This window comes from Lichenostomus cassidix, chromosome 1Aa (genome assembly GCF_008360975.1).
Source record: "Lichenostomus cassidix isolate B80296 chromosome 1Aa, HeHo_3.0, whole genome shotgun sequence".
In the NCBI taxonomy this organism is placed as follows: Eukaryota; Metazoa; Chordata; class Aves; order Passeriformes; family Meliphagidae; genus Lichenostomus; species Lichenostomus cassidix.
Genome location: NC_139480.1, coordinates 31,688,022 through 31,708,459, shown reverse-complemented (window position 1 = coordinate 31,708,459; position 20,438 = coordinate 31,688,022). Strand labels below are relative to the sequence as shown.

Genomic DNA, 20,438 nt, shown 5'->3' with positions numbered 1-20,438 from the left:
CAGCATCAAGCCTGTCAGAGGAAAAGGGGCATCTGGACAGTGCTCTTTGCCATATGGTTTAGCTTTAGGTAGCATGCAAGGAGCAAGGATTTGGACTCCATGATCCTTATGGGTCCTTTTCAATTTGAGATATTCTATGGTTCTATATAAAAATAATACCTACAGAGATGTTATGATAGCCCTTAATTTTTTTTTTTTGCTGACTGTAAGTATTTGTCTCCTTTCCCCTCAGTTATGGGGAATGAGTTGATAACTGGAGGGCAGGACAACAACTCAGAGGGTCTCAACAGCCTGGAGAAATGGACAGAGAGTAACTTAATGTCAGGAGTTCACCAAGAACATATGCAAAGTCCTGCAACTGGGATGGTGAAAACCCATGCAGAGGGCTGACTGTCAAGAAGGCATCTTTGCAGGAAAGGGCCTGAGGATCCTGGCAGACAATAAAGTGAGTATCAGTCACCATTGTGCCTTTGTAGTGATGAAGCTTAAACACATATTGGGCTGTATTAGCTACAGTCATAGGAAGTGTTCATACCCCTCTGAATGGCACTTGTGAGAGTGTTGTGTCCAGTTTGGGGCTCCCCAGCTGACCTACTGGAGTGAGTCCAGCAGTGGGCCACCAAGGTTCTGCAAGAAGACGCTGAGACAAATGGATTTGTTCAGCTTTTAGAAGGCAAGACCAAAGAGAAGGAATCTTACTGCTGCCTTCAACTACCTAATAAGAGGGTAGAGAGAGGAAATAATTATATTCTTGAAGGTGAATGGTGATAGGAGGTAATAGACACAAATTGCAGCAACAGAAATCCCAAATAGATAGCAGGAAAATAAACTAATGAATGGGCGGTTGGATATTGGAACTGGTGCCCAGAGAGGCTGTGGTATTTGAAAATCCATCCTTGGAAATAATGAAAACTCAACTGGACAAGCTTGTGGACAATGTAACATAAATTTAAAGTTGGCCCTACTTTGAAAAGGAGCTGGAGGACATGATCTTCAGAAGTCATCCCCAATCGGAATTATTTTATGCATGAAAGTTTAGAGTGTTCTTTGTATAAATCTGTTTTCATTATAATTAAAATTCTTGAATTTGTTGAATGCTGAATATGATGCATGGCAAGGTGGCATAATTCAGATGCTTCAACGAGCTCCTGAGAATGTGTTTCTGGCCCACATGCAGCTTCACTCCCTGGCATGGTTTCCCTTCCATTCAGAGAAAAGTAGATTTACCCCAATGTCACAAATAAGTTAACATTTAAAAAATTCCAACCTGTCATCTTTCCTTTGCATTAGTCATGCGATTGCAGAAGGACAGAGTCAATTTTCCAACATTTTCATAGAGAATTCAGCTGCAAAATTTTATTTGAACTCAATATCCAAACCTTTAAAGGTCCACCCACCACCAAAGAAAAATGTCTGGCTTGGACCAGGTGGACCACAGGCTAGGAGACATGGGGAACTTGCTGAGTCCTGCAGGGCCTGACTATTACTTCCTTTGAGAAGTGAGGCTTCATTTCTGACTCAAAAGTGAACATGATCCTCTTTCCCAGAGAACTGAAATCAAGGCATTTCTATACTTTTCAGTATGAAGAGGCCATATCACACTCGTCATACTGCTGTATCCATGCAGCAGTCTTGTACCAGGGGTAAGCATCCACGGAATTTCAAAAAGTGCACAAATCTGTTTTGAGTGATGAGCTGCTGTCTCCCCATGTGTCTGATCTGAGCTTTTCCTTGTCATCTAGCAGAGACAATAATTCAAACTCTAACAAGCTTGCACATATTCCTTTACATTTCTCCCTCATGTTTTGTGCAGAATAGTGACCGCAGTGTGAGGCTGGAGAACAAATACTGCATTCTCTCGGTTTGAATTTTAGTCAATGGTATTTTTCAAAGTCTTTGGATCCAATTAACAGCAAAGTCTAGTATGTTGTCACAGCTTCTCCAGAAGTACAATTGATAACCTGTCAGGGTTAGGGGGATATATGTCAACTTCTGCTCATGCTCCTCTTCTCACTCCTGTCTTTTCTGGGTGGCAAGTCCTATAAGCATTAGTGAGGGAAATGAGTGCTGCAGTACCTGTCAGATGAAAAAACACAGGCCATCCAGCAGACAAAAGATAGTATAAAAAGATCATCTTGGGTGCAAAAAACTGGGAATGAACTGAGAGGTTTATTGTTCCTCAAAATACTTGTAATATCAACCCCTAGAAATGACTAAACAAGAGATAGAAAAAATAAACACCTTGTCAAAAAGGAAGTGTATCTGTAATGTTAAATGTGGACTAGATATATTTCCAATTCTACTTTAGAAAACACTTAACATGCTCTTAGTATCCCTGTTCTCTAATATACTTTTGGCTCTCTAGACGTTGTTAATAGACAGCTGTATCATAAAAACTGGTGAGCTTTACATTTCTTATGTCTTTACATAAGGAACCTGGAGCAAACACAGGCATTGTTTGAACTCAGTTCTCGGGATGTTGTTAAATAATCAGAAACTGAACAAGCTCACAGGACTCATTCTTCAAAACTCTGTAACTGTGTGTTCAGCTTTATGCCAGCTGGTTTCTCATATGAGCCAGCAAGATAATGGCCAATCATCCCCACTATTTGTAAGCCATGTATGATGACTAACCAGCTTTCTCCTGCTAAGTTCCAGTACTGCACTACTCTCATGGCTTGCCATACCCACCTGCTCCATTTCGCAGGTCATTGCCTTGCAGTGAAACTTACAGCTCTCAGGAGTGCTGCAAAAGCTCAGGGCACAGACAGAGCCTTGCTACAAAGGACAGATTTCCTACATGCTCCTGCTACATTCCTACATTTTCTTAAAGCTTGGCACACCCAATCTTTCCACAGATTTGGGTGACCACCACATGGGACAGACCTCCCAAAATTTTTTTTTAAATTGTAAAAGATTATGATATGATCAAAATTACACAAGAGAAGTACGCAAGAAGGGGTTAAAATATCCTTGTCATCAAATTTGCAGATATTTGGCCTCGTCCTTTCACTTTTGCTCCGTAACAGCATCCTAAACGTGTGGCGGTGCACGGAGGCGCCCGGGGGTTGCCACTCTGTCACCGCTGCCCGGCGGGTGGCCATGTCCCCTGCCACCCGCGGCAGGCAGGGGGAACCCACGGCAGGCCGGCAGCGGGGCTCGCTCCCGGCCTCTGTCCCGGGCTCCTTTTTCTAACCAACGGTTTTGTGGGGAAAATATCCTTGGCGCGTTTAAGCAGGAGAAGGCAAGAGAAGCCTCCAAGCGGGAGTCCTGTCCGGCAGGATCAGCGGGCTCTGCCGGGGCAGGGGCGGCGCTGGCTCAGCCCGGGGGCAGCAGGGACAGCGCACTGCGGGCCGCCATCGCCAGCCCCCGTAATGGAACCCCGAGCGGTTCCGCGCGAAGCGCCTCGCGGGCAGCTCTCCCCGGCGGCGGCCGCGGACGGGACCGCAGATCCCGGCCGCATCGCCTCGGGCAGCCGGGGGCGGCCCCGCCGGGCCCAGGCTCCGCCCGCCGCGCACCTGCCGCGGGCCGCCCCCCGGCGCGGGTAGGCGGGCGGGGGCGGCGGCCGCCCGTGCCCGGCGTGTGCCAGGAGCCCGCCGGTGCCGCAGGAGGAGCAGGAAGCGCCCGGGCGAATCCAGCCGCGCTATCACATGACTCAGCAGCCGCTGCCGCCGGGCTGAGTTCACCCAGCGCCGCGCCGGGAGGGGGAAACCTGCGATGAGGCCTCGGCCCCGCGGCAGCCCCTGAGCCCGCCGTCCCCCCGCCCGGCTCCGCGCGGCCCGGCGCCCCATTGCGGGAGCGCGGCGGGGGCTGCCGGAGCCGCCTCCGCAGCGCTGCCCGCCGGCGCGCCCCTCTCCCCGCCCTGCGCGGCGGCCCCGGCGCTGCCGCCGCCGCCGGCGGGGGTACTATGCTCACGCGGGTGAAGTCCGCCGTGGCCAATTTCATGGGCGGCATCATGGCTGGCAGCGCGGGCGCCGACCACGGCAGCGGCGCGGACTTGCCCCTCCGCTTCCCCTACGGGAGACCCGAGTTCCTGGGACTGTCCCCGGACGAGGTGGAGTGCTCCGCCGACCACATCGCCCGCCCCATCCTCATCCTCAACAAGGACACCCGGCGCCTGCCCTGGACCACGGGCTACGCGGAGTGAGTACGGACCGCGGCCGCCGCGGCGAGCAGGTGGAGCGCGGCCGAGCCCGCTGCCCGCGCTCCCGGGCGCACCGGCGGCGAAAGGCGGCGATGCCAGGGAGCCCCCGGCGGCTGCCGGCGCTGCCGGAGGCGGGGGGAGCGCAGCCCCGGGCCTGCGCGGCGCCGCGGGCGGCTGGAGCGGCGGGGGGAAGATGCGGGTTGGGGGAGCGGCATCCCCGGCGCCGTGTGTCCGGCCCTGGCCGTAGCTCTGTACCTGGGTGGCTCCTTTCTGGGAGCCCGGGGATGCGAGCGGCCATCTGCCCTTGGAAGTCCCCGCGGGAGTGGCCGGTACCCGGATCGGTGAAGGGTGGCGAGGGGCAGCACCGGGCTCCCCAGCCCGTAGTGACAGTTCTGGGGGCGTAGGCGCCAAGGATGAGGTACCCGCCCGTGAACAGTAGTCTCGGTCCTTGACCCTGGAATAAAAAGGGCTTTTGGTAGGGAACCCGGTTGGGTTTGTGTGTATGTAAATACTTCCCGCTGCCCAGGAATGGTGGAATGTATGGGGTTTGGGGCACCTTCCTGTGGACCGGACAGCCGTTGTGCTCGGTGGTGGTGGCTGGTCACGTATCTCCCAAGTGCTTTCCAGTTTGGGGAGATATTTGAGTACCACAAGCTCCAAACTGAGAGAAAAAAATCCACTGCCTAGCCCCTAAACTGGGCTTTCCAAGTGGTTTGTTGCCCTGATTCACTCATATAATGGTATTTACTTTAGAGGGTGTCTGATCAGGACCTGGTTGTAGCCTTGCCAGCCAGGCAAAAGGCAGTGTTCCTTTGGATGCATCCAGCTGGCAGTGGGAGTAGCTGCAGAGGCAAGGCATGTCCTTGCACTTGATTCCTGTATCGGTAGGCACATTGTTTTCCTTGAGGATGCTGGGTGCAGGATTCAGTATTTGGTTCTCTCTGTTACTGCCTCTTAAGTCTTGAGCATGTCTGGCCATCCATGTTCTTACGACCTTAGAGATTACAGAAGTTACTAAACTAGCCCTTCCAGACTGCAAGTTGTTTTGCTATAGTCTCTTCAGACATACATGAATTCTCAAAAAAAACCTACTGCAAAAACTACAGCGAAGGCTTCACATTTTTAATGAGCAATCACTAGCTTTATTTAAAAGGTTGTTACATCGTTGAGGGTGCTGAAATGGGATGAGAGATTTAAAGAATTTTAAATTGGATTTTTCTTCTCAGATTATTAAAGAATTGAGTAGGTTACTGTGCAAATTCCCCACAAACCCTAAGTTTAAATATTTAAAAGTAAGCTCTAATTGTTCTGCCACTGTAATAGTCCCTTAAAAAGCAATTCTTTACCAAAATAAGTACGTGCTGCTATTTTTAGCTTAGGTGAAGTGCTGTGGATTTCAGCAAGTAATTGTAATTGCAAGTTGGTGACAAGGTGGAAGGGAGGTTTTCTGACTCCCAGGTATGTGCATCCCACAAGCTTCACCTGAGACTGTTGGGACAGAAAAATGTGGGTGCTGAAAAGTGAAGGTTCAGGCTGACCTGGTTGATGAAACCTGATGTGAGGGAGTGTTTGGAGATAAAGTAAATGGTTCTGGTGGTCATAAAAGCAGAACAACATATCAGGATTGTTTTCATATACTTGTTGCTCTTCCCTCTTGAGCTGTGAGCAGCTTGGTTAATTGGGAGGCATAAAAAAGTCACTACCTTTCTCAGTTCCTATTGTTATTTATGTGAAAAGAGGTTGCTCTTTTGCTTTATCTCTGGTGGTATTCTTTTTTTATTTTTCTTTCCTTTTGTCTTATCCCCTTCCCTGGCAGCTACTGGCTCTAGGGCTGGCGGAGCAGATCTAACGGAAAGGTGGTACTTGCTAGAGAGAACTAGTGAATGTGTTACTACCCTCTTCCCAGAAACGGGTATAAAATGTTCCAAAATTGAGGTTCATTGTAACCACAAGATATCAAAATGCTCACTGTGGAGAAGCTGAGAGGAAAGCATTGCCACCAAAATTGCATTGTCTTCTAAAGACAAAACATTAAAGAATAAAGAAAAGGAAGAATAGATGGACAAATTCAGCTTGTCCCAAATAATGATTTTTTTTTTTCTTTTTTACTCCTACTGAGCTATTGCCAGGCTTTCTGAAAATAATTTCAAGACTTGCTGGGAGATATGTATTGAAACTATGTTTTTATTTTGAAATAGGTTTGAGTTACATAGAGAAGAGAAATGGAAAATGTACCAGGAAGATGAAATTACCGTTATACATATTCTGAAGTTTGTTGGCTTGGGGAAAGTAGGGGATAAAGTACTTCCATGCTATTATTTAGCAGTTTGTTAGTGTCTGCATTAAGGAAACTATCAGAACAATGTTTGCTTTTTGTTATGGTACAAGTGAGCACTTACAAGAATGGTAGGAGGAAGTTTGGTGTCCTCACAAGTAGCTTGTGATGTAACACAAAGGTCAGCCATTTAACTCACATTTTACTAGTTTGCTTTGGTATGAAGACATCAGAGAAGACATGCCATACCTGCAGTGTGATGAGGTCCAGCTTCCCTGAGCTGTTGCCTTTTCTGTATTTTCATCTTTTAGCAAATCAGCAAAAGTGATTTCAATGTTTTATTGGCAGGGATGCCTATGGCCACACGGATTTTTACTTCCTGAAGCTAATGAGAGGTTTGTTGTAGACTTAAAAGGTGGGGATTTGGCCCAGAAGGTGTAAGGAGAGTGTGAGCCACCTGTACTGTGTCTGCCCTGATGTTGTGAGCCATTGCACAGCGGGGTTTGAGTCAGTGGATTTATGTTCCACACCCTGCACCAGCATCTGTCTCACTACCTTTAGGAAGAAATTTTGGCTCTGAGAATAGGTCATCTGGAGGCTTAGTTTCAGGAAAGCATTTGCAGTGTTCATGTTCTTTAGTTGTAAAACATGTCAGTTTACAGATGAGACTGAAGTTCCTTGCTGTCACCATGTTGGTGTTTCATCCAAGCTGGAGAAGGCATTTCGGGGTTAGACCTGGTTCCAGTGCAGGACTGAAGCAGTTTGTATCGGTAAAATATGCATTTTTTTTCCGAGGGTTCCTCTCGTTTCTTTGATTCCTGAGATTCAGTATTTCTTACAAAACAACATATTGACAAAGTAGCACACCCTGTTGGGTGTTTCTTTTCCCTAGCATCTGTGTGGTATTTGTCTGTTCATCTGACTTGTTCCTCTGGAACAAGCATTTCTCCTCCACTCCACTTTCTTGCTCCTCTTGTATTGAGCATTTTTTGTAATGGCTATTTTGGCAATATTGCTCATTCATGTCACATATTTTAACTTGTTTTAAAAATTACCTACTTAGCTCTATGATATTATGTAGTGAAATGTAAATTAGCCTTTATTTTTTATTATTAACTTTCCCTTTTTAATGGTGTGATCATTATGAAAAACATGTAGGCAGGCAAATGGAATCTTCAAAAACATATGTGGCACTGGGATAAAATATCATTGCCTCCTGAAATTTTGGTGGGAATCCCATAGGGACTCTGCTCTTCTTAGTCAGTAAGCAGCGTAAAAATTGTCTTCTGAAATGACTGTCTTGCTGTCTCTTCCTTGCATGAGAGACCTGAGACCTCGACTTTAATTTCACCTCATACTACAGGATGGCAAAAGGCCAGTAGATGTTTCAAAGAGATATTCTTATGCCACAGACTCTTGTGTAATGGTCTTCAACCTCCATAGCAGCAAAATTAAAATTGTTTCCCACATCCAGTAAGCTTTTTAATTGTCTTTAAAGGTATCATTTTATTTAGAAATAAACTTCGTTTTTAGTCAAGGGCATCCTTAACATAGTTTTCTGTGTGTGGTTAGCTGGCGTGCATCAGCAATGACCCTGGGAGAGGGTAGTCTGTTAACAAACGTTCTTTTAAGTCTGCCTTAAATCCAGAGGAGTAAGGAGATTTGCTGCTCTGTGAAAAGTTAAGTGATTTATTTGAATAAGGGAGGGTGGGAGGGATCCTGCCTCACACTTTATTTCCTCATTGCCTTCCCTCCCCTCTGCAAGCAGCTGCACTCCCAAGGCCACAGGGCTCTCTCTTCTAGAGCTTTCCCTGTCTGAGCCACAAGCTGGTTTCTGAGCTTCTGCTTGGATTGTCCTGTTACCGAGAGGGAAATGTCTTCTTTGGTCCCTTCCTGTGCTGTTTTCAGTGTGTTATGACCTCTTCCGTGCAGAGCTGCTGATAAGCAGCCCCAGTGTTCAACTCTGAAAGTAACTGGCAAAGTAAAGGCAGTAGCATAGAGTATTTAATGTGAAATGACTCAGATGATATTCACTGTATCTGAACTCTACCCAGAACATTATTTTTCACCTTTTCCTCTTCTGCTTTATCTTCTTCCCTCTGTGAAGGTAGAGGAGGAACAGGATGCAGCAGAGCCTTCCTCTCCTAGTTGAATTCCCTTGACTACATATGGCATGATAAAATAAATGCTACATTTGGAAATGACAACTAGCCTGCTGCTCATGCTGGTGGAGTTGCAGAGAAACTGCAACTGAATAGCATTTTGTGGTAGAAAAACAAGGTTAGTAATTTTTCATCCATTTTGAACGTATATTCCTACAGTTGAGATTTCAGTACTACAGTTGCTTTTCTAAACTGTATGAATCCTAGGGATGGGACCATAGCTAGTTGCTTCTGTGTCAGGTGTTCGTCTCTGCTCTTGCTTTTCTGCCATCTCTTTGGAGACCTTCCAAATGTACTATTAAATACACACAGGAGGAAAGATTCAATTGCATGTTGTCTGTGTCCTCATGCAAAAGACACTTTTGCCTGCCTTTTTAATTAATTTTTTAAAAAATTCCAAATGACATTTAAGATACTTTTGCAATTCCGAGTTATATCCAGAAACGTGACTTTACTGGTATGTGTGTTTCTTGGTTTTTAAAGTCAATTTATTATCCCAGCAGTGCCTTCTGTTTGATGAAACAAAGTCCGTGCTCTTTTTCCATAGTGTTACCTTTCGGAGATACTGTGGTTTCTCTGCTCTGAAGGCCTGCAGTAGAAATTACACTTTCTCTGTGTAGCCACCAACACCACTTTCTCTGTGGTGTTGGTGGCTACTGACCCATAATGAATGCGGAGTTGTAGGTGAAGTATGATGACTGTATACTTCTACAGCATTATTATGATGGCAAGTTGTTACAGTTCAGAATGAAGGGGGGGCAGTTTATGGATTTTTTTGTCCTCAAAGTACTGGATTTTTTTGTAAGGCTGATGATGTTGCATCATGTTTTCTCATGCTGTGTTACTTAGCTTGTAGGAAATGAAAGTATATGAGAATTTGCCAGAGGTTTTTATTAAAACATTTTCCAGCATTTCTCAGTGATCGTAAATCTTCTGGTGAGTTAAAATAACACAGAAGTATTCTTCCACCTTTCATGTTCTGTACAGGCCAAACTATTTATACAAATGCTGAGCATTTTAATAACAATCTGAAACAGGTGAAAGCTTAACACATCTGTGAGCTAAGGCAAAGCACACCACATGCTTGTCCTGTGTTGAATATTTTGATGTTGGAGGATCGCATGGGGCTTGCAACTACTGATTGCTTATTCTAATCCCCATTGCTTCTTATTAACAGAAAACAACACCACCACAGTCCTGCTCCTGTGAATTGAAAGTTATAGTCTAAGTTCTGGGAAATAGTCTTTCTAACCCTCACCTGGGAGCATGACTCATACCCCATTGGTAAACACATTTCTTGTGTGTGTTCTGTTTGGTACAAATTTCAGGAGGATGATACTCCTGGACAAAGGAATAACTTTTATTATCTGGTTCTGTTTGGTTGCCTTCTCAGGTTATGTACACAGAAAGAATGAATTACTTTCCTTTTTTAACTTTTTAAAAAATTGTTTGCAATTCTTTGTCTAGAATAAATTATCTTTTTTTTTTTTTTTTGTTCAGAACATAAGACCGAGTAGGACCTGATAAACAAACTAAAAACTCAAGTCCCATACGTGTAGCTAAACACAACTAAACAGTCTTCCTCTGTGTGAATTATTCTTCTATGCATAATGTAATGTTAACTTTAATGTATATTGCCCAGCTCTTGTTTAAGCCTCGATTCATACAAAATAGCCTACAGAAACCTCATGATAGTTTTAAGAGTTTCAGAAATCCCTTTCCTTGTGTGAGAGCTTATGCTATAGCATCCAGTATTTATGTAATGCCTCTAATCTTCCAAGTGCATTGCAAATAATAATTTCAGAATAACCTTGGAGAAAAATGTACATGTGTAAATGTCCAAGTGAAAAAAAATGCAGCCGTGAGGATAAATTTTGGCAAGAGATTTGATATGAATGTGGAGAATGAATCTCAAATTTTAGGTTCTGTGTTTTGATGACACAGTTATCTTTCCTGCTGCTGTGTACTTGGCTTTTCCCATGTGGTCTCTGATTTCTTAGAACTAGCAGGGGTAAAAGGAGAAAAATAGAAAAAGGATAAAAAAGGTAAATCATGTGCTCAAGTATTTTTAATATTGTCTAAGTTGCGTAAACGTGATTCCTAATGAGACAAGTATGAAATTCATTCTAAGCTATCTCATACTGCTAGTCCCTCAGGAGTTTAAAAGACTAGTGCTGTCTCACATGTTTCTGAAAGGCTTGCTTGAGCATAGTCCTAGCTTTTGACAGAGAGTGACTGTGCCCTCCCAGGTAGCCTTCCTTTGGCCCCTTCTGCCTTGGCTCTGGTGGCAGTCAGCAGATGTTACCTGCAAACACTCCAGCTTTGTTCATTTGCCTCTGTTGCAGCTGCATCATTTGGAATAGGTGTAAGTGGGAATGGCTTGGCACAGTTATCATCGCGGCATAAAGTAATCTGACAGGGCTGTGCCCCTCAGGGTGAACTGCTTTGAGCCTGTGAATGTGATCAAATGAAACATGCTCTGTTTGACCTTGAAAGGAAGCAGTGCTGCAAAGCACAGGTCATTCCTGCAATGGGATCTGTGTGCCACTTGAGAGAGAAATATGGGTTGTGGGTTTAAGGATGGGTTAAGTAAGCTTTGTGAGCTGAATCCCAAATAAGACTTGGAGTGGGGGAGTGCTGTTAATGAGTGCAGGGAGATGATTTAGGCAGAGCAGACATAGCTACTTTTCTGTGGCTTGAGGCTGGAGTAGGTGCTATATCTGTGATGAAGCAGCTTTTGCAAGGAAGATGAAGGCTCCTGAATCACATCTAACCTGGATTTTTATCCACTTCCTCTTGGATTTCTGTTCTGATTGAACTTGAGGCTCTAAAATGCGAGAGGTCCTATTGGACACCAGCACCTTAGTATTAACTGTGCCTTTTGTTGGCACTATCAAATGATTTGTTTCTTCCTTGTTGAACAGAAAGAGAAAAATGACTTCTATGAATTGGTTCCCATCTGGCCAGTCACATTTACTTGGTAGGGCATGTTTGGGATGGCCAGCTATAATACAGTACATGTATTATCCGGAGTGGTTTCCTTATCAGAAGTCAGGTGGAGTAGGTCACAGTTTCAAGTGCTCAGGGTGCAAAACAGTGAGTGGGGCTGGTGAGAGAAATCCCAGCTTGTGTCAAGCTGTTCTGCCCCCCAAATCAAACAGACATGGGGTGGAAGTTTTATTGCATAGTAATTACAGAGTGTCCAGCAAATAGGAGGTGGCCAGCAGGTCCATTGAGGCCATTTGGCTCCTTCACCACTATCTCCCCCATCCAGCAGCACACTTGCTGACTAGTAGATGCTGCCAGCTGGACTTGTGTTTATAAGTGGCAGGGTGCTAAGTGGTTGATGCTGCATGAGCTGTTCAATAGGTGAAGCTCATAAAGTGGCTGGAGACAGGTGTGGTTCCTCCTCCCAATACTGTATGTAAGGCAAGTGTTTGCCTGAAGACTTTAACAGTCTCCAAATAAATACTGCAGGCAGTGTTTCTTCAGGGGGAAGCAGTGTTAGGGTAGAGCCAGCCAAGGGGATGTCTGTGGTTCTTGATCACAGCATGGTTTAATTGCTGGAGTCTGAGGGGGGAAGGAGAAAAATGACACCAAGCTGAGGCAGTCAGCGTTAGCAAGTGCAGTGGATAGTGCAGGAGGGGATGTGGGCAATGCATAGTTGGGGAATGCCAAAATGTGGACTCTGTACATAACTTAGCAATCACACTGGTTTAAGAGAGAAACTCAGATAAAAAGAGGTTTTAGCATGCTGTAGCCAGCAGTGAAAATCTTGTGTGGCCTAAATGGGGACCTAAATGCACCTTCTCCAAGACAAGCAGGAGTTAAATGGGTCTGGTCCCCCAACATCATGTCAGCCTCTCCCTGCTCTGGTGTGGGGAGATCTGTCTGTCCATGACTTTCACTTGTCATAATGCTGGTTTGTTTTCAACTTGGTGAATGATGTCAGAACCTGCAGGCTCTGCACCTTTCCTTCTTGTGAAAGCAAGTCTGAGGTCCTGTGGCTGTGGCTTAAAAGTGAATAACCATTTCCAATATCTTGTTTTTCCCCTCCCTCTTTCTTCTTTTTAAAGTACTACCCTGAGGTGTAGTCAATCTTGACTGATTGTTTTTGATGCTGTTCAAGCCCTTTTGCAGGCAACAACAGCGTGAATCACTGAAACTGTGATTTGAGGCAGCCAGCTTTGCCTGATTTCAGGGAGAAAGGATGGGGGGAAGGAGTAGGAGACCATGTGCTATTGCTTTTATGCTTTCCATGGTGATATTCTGCTACAGTAAGGGAAGAAATACACTGAGCTTTGATTGCATCTGATATCCTGCGTACTGCTGCTCCAGAAATTCTGCGGCAGTGTCCTTGGACTGGCATTAGAGGTCTGTGAGATTGTCCCTTTATAGGCATAGCTTGGTTGCCAGAGTCTTTGCAGTTAATTTCTTCTTTTATTTAATCTGTTGTTCCCACGTCGAAATGCCTTTTGTGTTGTTCTGTCTATTCCATTGTGTAAAGGTCCAGACAAGAGGTGAGTTCTTTCCTCCTCTCTGCTCCCTACTGTGAGCCCTTCTGGATTTCCCTGATATATTTCTTTGTCCTTTATGCCCTGTTATGATAATTTCTGCTTTCCAAACTCCCTGCAAGGAGCAAAAAAGATCCAGCTCCAGCCAAGTTCTGCAGCAGATAACTTTTTTTTTTTTCCCCTGCCAACACTGATTCATTCAGGCCAAGTATGATTTTTTTTTCTATCTTTAGGTATGTGTTAGAGGCCTCCTCAGAAACAGATGATGCGTAGTGCATGTTGGTAATGCTGTAAAATACCTGTCAGTCATAACTAACAATCTGGTCCTTGGTGGAGTTTTACATTGGAGGTGGGACTGAGGACACATCTCCAGCTCCTAAAACTTCAGCAGTGCTCCATTTTATGTGGAAGTCTTGCGAAGAGACAAAACAAGTTACCTTGCTGTTTGTCAGAGATCCCTGTATTTTCCAAATGTGGCAGGTCAACATCTGGACGCATAGGTTTTGTTAGGTTTTGAAACAGTTTGAATGAAAGGTGGTTTTGGGCAACATTTTTTTCCTCCCCACTAAGTGCCACTAATATTTAAAAAAAAATTATTATTCTTTTCCCCTTCTCTCTTGAGGGAAGTTGTTATTTTATTGTTGTTTGTGGACGTTTTTCTTTTTGATTCATTATATCTGCTGCCTGGCTGGAGGGGAGAGGGCAAGAAAGTGGGAAACTTCATATTGGGCAGTAAACTTTCTTTTACTTTCTGGTTTGAAGGAGAACTCCTTGAATTGCTTTAGGCCCAAGCATTGTAACTGAGAGCAGGGTCCTCTACAGCAGGTGCAGGGTGGCATTGGATGATCAGTTTCAAAGGCAAGAACCCCTGTATTAAACTCGTGTCCCTGCCTTGCTGCCCAGGCTCATGAAGCAGCTGAACAGCTCTGCTCCTACCTAGGAGTGCAAAGGGTTGCACCTCGCTTGGTTCAGTGGCCGCAGGGGGAGCTTAGTGCCTCTTCCTCTGTCTGGTTGTATCCCTCCCACTGTTAGTTCCATTTGGCTCCAAGTCTGTGCAAGTGCCTTGGCAGGCTGAGTAGTGGGTCTTGGTTGTTTTGGCTTTTTTAGTTCAGCACTATGTGATGCTTTGCTGAAGCCTGTGCAGTGAAGCTAGGGTCCTTAAATTGATTGTTGTGTTTTTTAAAACATCATTTTGAAGGAAGTGCGTTTTCTTCTGAATTTGTATTAAGAATCTTTGTTTTGTGAATGAATGTTGAAGTTTGTAATCAAAACTAGATTTATCTGAGCTAGTATTTTTTTTCTCTTTGCTGAGCTTATTTGTAGGTGTCTTGACTGAGAAAGGAAATTAGAAGGGTTTTTTTTTTCCCCATTTCTTTTCAAGCATTTGATCTAAGTTCTAACTTGCAATGTTTATGCTTTAGAAAGTTTAAAAGTTGTACAGTGAAACCTGCGTTGTGCTTGTGGTGCCATGGGGAGTGGAGTATACCTTTAGATTTTGGTATTTGGAAATGGAAAATAAGCATAAAGCTAACCTCAGTGGTCCTTGCTGCTTATGTAATGACATAGGTAAAAGTTTTCTTTGTGGTTGGTTTGATATGAGTGACTTAAAATTTGCAGCATATAAATAGAAAATTTTCTCCACTACTTCATCTTCCTCTTTGTTCAAAAAAATAACTGTTTTTCAGCTATTTTCATATGTCATTTGAAGATTAGCACTTAGCCATATATGCCTCAACCCTAATGCAATAAATGCCGAGGCATTAAAGCATACACCTTCAAACAAAGGTACATCAGCATCAGTCTTGGAGGGCAATTCCCTCTCCCTTACCTTGTCACCCCTTTCATTAATCACATCTCCAGACCTATGGCTGCAGTTCATTTCATTGTTCTTCTTCAATGAACTTTAAGATCAGTGTCTCCACACCCCTTACAAAATCTAGATGGCAACTTCTTCAGGCCAGGGCTCCCTCTAGGGTACTTCTCAATGTCATTTTAAGGTCTCTATCCCTTTCCGAGAGTGCAAAGCCAGGAATTACAGTCCAGTTAGTTCCTTTGGCAACCTCTCCAGAGTAATTCCTGAAAATCCTAGGTCTGTGGATGGTAATTCTATAAGCTGAGTCTGGAAGAATGCAGCTGGTGTGTGGGAATGTGGGAAGTTCCACATCTCTGCCTTAATCCTGCTTTTAGAGGGGAAAAAAGTTATAGGCTAATGTGATTAGCTGTAATTCCATTCTTGCTTGGTTTTAGAGAAGTGTCTGATTCCTAAATCACAAGCTGGTTCTGTGAAGTGCTTTCGTAGAGGGGAGAGGGAACTATTTTGGTAACTTGGCTCATCTGTCTTCAAAAAAGCACTGGAATCAAGAGAAGAAGAAACTCTCATAGCCAGCAGTAAGTTTCTAGTTTTTGCTGCACAGCACAATTTAGAAATCTGAAACTAAGAACATGTAAATGGAAACACAAAATGAGCATAATCCTTTCAGGTATGTGGGGGTGTTTATGTACAAACATGGGCATGGAACAACTTAGGCACACTGCAGATTGCTCTTCAGGACTTTGCAGGCCCAGAGGTTTGCACTGGAATTGTGTGACCAGCTGATACACGCTGGCTGCTGTTGGGACTGGTGGCGTGGCGTGTTTAACGCAGACCAGGGATAGAGCTGTCTCTGATAAAAGCTGAGCCATCTACCTGAAGGGAGTGATCTGGGGATGTTTTTCCCCTCCTCGAGGCACTTGTTTTTCGTTTTAGTGCTAAGGGAGCAAGAGGATGGGCTTGTGTGGGAGTGCTGGTGTGAGCTGTTGGAAGAACTGTTGGGTGCTGGAGAGAGGCAGAGGCAGGAACCATGCTGAGGCCTGTCCCAGTGTGGGCATGGACAGCACGCTGCTCTGGGGACAAAAGGCGGCGTCCTCTCACGTGAAAGGCAAAACGCAACCTTAGTTGTCCTCAAAGGTTCTGTGCTCCCTACAGCTGTTGTTTTGGGAGAAAGAAGTGTCGCCTTCAGCAGCTCAGCTGGTTTTCTATTTTCATGGGAAAGGAGGGAGGAGTCAGGAAAATACCTTGTTCATGTCTTGGCTGTTTACTGGAGAAATTGGAAATAAGTGCGCCTAGTCTTGGAGTCAAATACTGCCTGAACCCTCTGTAGTGAAGAACTTTGGAGAGGATGAGGTCAAAGGACTGAACTTGTTGTGTTTTTTGTTCAAGCAGCAAATCTGAGATACTGCAATTTAGAGAAATAGTGTGAATTGAGGCTTTTCCTTGACTTCCTTCTTGTGTCCTTTCTTGCCAGTGTGGTGGCAGTGGCATTAGGGCAGGGAGGTCATTCATGGCAGCTGCCCCCAGAGTCCAGAGAAGAGAGGGAGCGTGCAGGCCCTGCTGGAATGGTCCTGCTGGCGAAGTTGTAACACAGCTTCTTGGATCAGTTCCTGCAGGACTGCAAGGTGGGAGCAAATTCACTGAAAAGGAGTATTGTTCACTTCTGTCTTCTGTGTTGAGTTGCCTGAAGTGTTGGTCCTGTTACAACAGTTCAAATGCTTGGGCGAGATGATGCTGTAGCAATAAAATGTTGTGATACTAATCCTATAAATTTATAGGCTTAGTCAAGCTGGTGTTTTGAGAGGTTGTTTGGAACTACCTTGTTTACTAGTAAAAATTATCACTTTGTTTGAATGTGGTATAAGGTGCAGTGCCTCTCTTGCACTTATTTACAGTCCTGATGGTTTGGTATGTGGTTTAACTGCTGTGCCTCTGTGTCTCTCACAGCTTTAGGCTATCAAGTAGCTGAGTCCCTTTCACGCAACAGCAACAAGAAAAAAATCCTTAAAGTTCCTCCCACTATCAAACAATCAAAGGGGAAATTTCTGTTCTTCTTCCTTTGAAATTGCTTCATACTCCCTGGAGAACATGAAAGCACTAGAAGAGCAGATGAATTTAATCTTGGAGAAATGTAGTGGTGTTTGGCAAGGAAAATTTGAAGTTGTGTTACACAGGTACCTGTTTGAAAATACAGTTACCCCTCTAGTATTGTTTTGGAGAGCACACATAACAATAAAAGTAGGATATGATAGTGGAAAATGGGTTGTGTCTGAAAAGTCTATATTTAAAACACTGTTAAGGCTATGTTCACCCTTAATTATGGGCAGAGCTAAAGGGGAGTAATGACTATGGAAAAAAACAAGTAGGAAACGTAGAGAAGATGAACGAGGGGAACAAAAACGAGGCCTAAAAAGCCAGGAGAGAGCACACTGAAGGCAGGCTAAATATTTTTGTATTGGGGGAAAGGTTTAACAGGAATAGAAGCCCCTATGACAGAAAATGAAAGGCTGTAAACAGCAATAAAGAATGCGTCCCTGTGTAACTTAGAGTATATAGGCATTGCATGAGGACGTAGCAAAGAGGTCTGTTACAGATGTAGGTCAGGGTCTCCTGTTTCAGGAAGGCCTGAGACCCTGGATTGGAAGGTATTTAAAGTTAAAGACAGGTATCCTGAAAACCTAAAATCCTCCCCCATTCCCCTTTTTTCTTTGAAATAGAGAAGTTTTCATGTTTGCTGCATGACATGTGTCTACTGGGCATTAAGGGGTTTGCTTTGCCATGGTTGGGTTCATTCCTGAATTAACCTGTTATTTCTTCCTCTTCCACCTGTGCAGCAGAAAGCAGTGCAGGTAGTAGGGCATGAACTGAGATGCTGAGAAAATTTTTCCAAACTTATTTATTGTTGTTGCTTGGAATGATAATCCAGAGTGTTGTGGTTTAATTCTGGCCAAAAATTAAGTACGAGCAGATGCTTAGTCACACCCCCACAGTGGGACTGGGGAGGGAATCGTAAGGGTGAAAGTGAGGAAACTCATGGGTTGAGATAAAGACAGTTTAATAGGAAAAGCAAAAACTGCATATGCAAGTGAAGCAAAACAAGCAATTCATTCACTGCTTCCCGTGGGCAGGCAGGTGTTCAGCCACCTCCAGGGGAGCAGGGTCCCTCACACATACTGGTGACTTGGGAAGAGAAATGCTGTTACTCCAAAGGCCCCTCCCTTCTTTCTTCTTACGCCCAACTTTTATTGCCAGCATGATGCCATATGGTATGGAATGTCCTTAGATCAGTTGGACTCAGCTGTTCTGGCTCTGCCCCCTCCCAATTCTTTGTGCACCCCCAGCCCATTCACTTGTGGGATGGGGTGAGAGAGCAAAAAGGTTGCTTTGATGCTGTGTAAGCCCTACTTTGCAATAATGAAAGCATCTCTGTATTTCTTACCCTGCTTCTAGCACAAATCTAAAACAGAGCCCCACACGAGCTGCTATGAAGAAATTTAACTGTCTCCCAGCCAAAACCAGTACGCAGAGGAAATGCCAAAAGGTAGGACAAGGCCCTTCCGTGGTGACTGCAATAGGAAATTTAAGTGGCAGCACAAACTATGGAAAAGCGGTGCATAGTTTTTCTGCATTGGAAGAAATTCCTTTTGAAAAAAAAGCTCTTTTAATGTTGGGCAGTATTTTTATTTTAAGAGTGTATATTTAAACATTGCAGAAAGCAAATTTTTTTGTTCAAAGATGAATTTGCTTATTTTATGATATTCTGGAGGAAGAGCTTTTCCCCAGAAAAGAATTGAGGAAGGCTTCCTCACCAGGAAGAGGTATAATTACTGCTGGCTATTGGCATCATATCAGATCTTCTTTGTCTTTCAGTTTTTGTGTAATATTTTAACTCATGTTTCTGAAACTAAAAGGCAGAAGAAATACATTCAGGAATCTATTTTTTTTCTCTTCTCCTTTTGAGAGTCACAGCTCCTCAGAAGCTTCACAGACCTGTGAGGCTCTATACTGCTTTCCCCAGTGTTGTGAGAATACTGTTTGAAAAAGGCTTCACAAAAGTCAGGTGAACATCCTACTACAGTAAACGATTCAGCATTGTTACAGGCAGGTTACAAGGCACAAAATATCTGTGACTAGTGAATGGATTAGTCATAAAGAATCATTAAACAAATAGCCCAATCTAGAGGAACGGCAAGGTGGTGTTGACTTTGAAAATAAGAATGGAATCTGAAAACTCTTTCCCATGTGAGGGCTTTAACAAGACCTGGAGGAACTAAAGTATTGACAGTGAAGTAGTCACACTCTCAAGGAATTAGAACAGGTGGGGTTTGTTTTCTGTGCAGAGAAAGGCACCTGCAGTACAAAAGCACTTGGTGCTCACAATAGTGTGTCACAGCACAGTGAGGGACCTAAGTCACACATGCAGTTATCATAGCATTTTGCAGGAGAGCTTATCATAGCCAAAGTTAGAAGTATGTTTGGAATTTGTAGAAAGAGATGAGGGTTTTCATATATATGGCACAAAATAAGCTTGTTTGAGAATGCTGCTGCTATAACATCTTCATAAGCTATTATTCTCTTATGTCTGAAAAAGTGAAAAATGCATTATGCATATCTGCAGATAAGCTCTTAACCAGTATTCGTCAGCAAAGTAAACCTGGCAAACTGTGCAAATTTAGCTATGTAAAAAGTACATTGTTGGGGCTATGGGAGGAAGTGTGATTGGAGGCTCAAAAATGAAGGTGAAAGAGTTCCAACTTTTTGTTTCAGGAAACAACATGAAATCTAAATGGTAACATAAAAGTGTTAGAAATAATATACTCCAGGTAGCTCTGTATATACCCCTGGTTGACTTTGGATGAGTTGTAGGAAAAGTCCTCCTGTTGCCTGTGTGTGTTCACCTTATGCTCTGCTGCCCAGAGATGCAGAGGTATAAAAGCTTTCATTTTACATCAGTGACTTTACTTTTTGCAGGCAAGGAAGCCAGTGGTAGCATGGCTATGGAGTGGAGGACTGGATGTGTCTGGTGGTGAGCAGCTGAAGGGAAAGATTCACTAAAGAAAGCATTGACTTGCCACAATCTCTCCATGTGCTGTGTAGGATGTCTTGAGATCACCTTCTGGAGAAGGAGGTGAAGCGGTTGGTGTGACTGCAAAGCTAACTTCTATCCCTCTTATTCTCCATGTTTCATGGATGCAGTTCCTATTATAAAGTGAAATGTGTCCATTGTGGCAGAGTAGTCTGACCGCGTGGTTAAAAAAATGGCAGAGTAGTCTGACAGTGTAGTTAAAAAAACGTTTCCACTTAACCTGCTCTGAATAGGACTTTGGTCTAGAAATCTGAACATAAGAATTTGACAACTTATTGAAGTCTAGGACCATTACTAGTGTTGCCTTGTTGCAAACAGGGGCTTCCTGTGTGAGCAGCTGCCTTAGCTGGTGTTAGCAGCTGAGGAATGTGTACCACAGCTGAGAGTATAGATTTCATCTGTATGTGTTGGTAATGACCTATTAGATGATGTTTTGAAAAAAGCCAT

At 44.2% G+C, this 20,438-nt stretch overlaps 1 protein-coding gene across 2 annotated transcripts in view; it reads left to right on the top strand.

Moving 5' to 3' along the window:
- The first annotated feature begins 3,808 nt into the window (after positions 1 to 3,808).
- PPM1H (protein phosphatase, Mg2+/Mn2+ dependent 1H) overlaps positions 3,809 to 20,438 on the top strand; it is a 139,623-nt gene continuing 122,993 nt past the window's right edge. For both annotated transcript variants that reach the window (XM_085044168.1, XM_085044158.1), the window contains exon 1: positions 3,809 to 4,143. In XM_085044168.1, the coding sequence (XP_084900294.1) occupies positions 3,908 to 4,143 (236 nt within the window). In that variant the 5' untranslated portion in view covers positions 3,809 to 3,907. The remainder of the gene's footprint in view (positions 4,144 to 20,438) is intronic.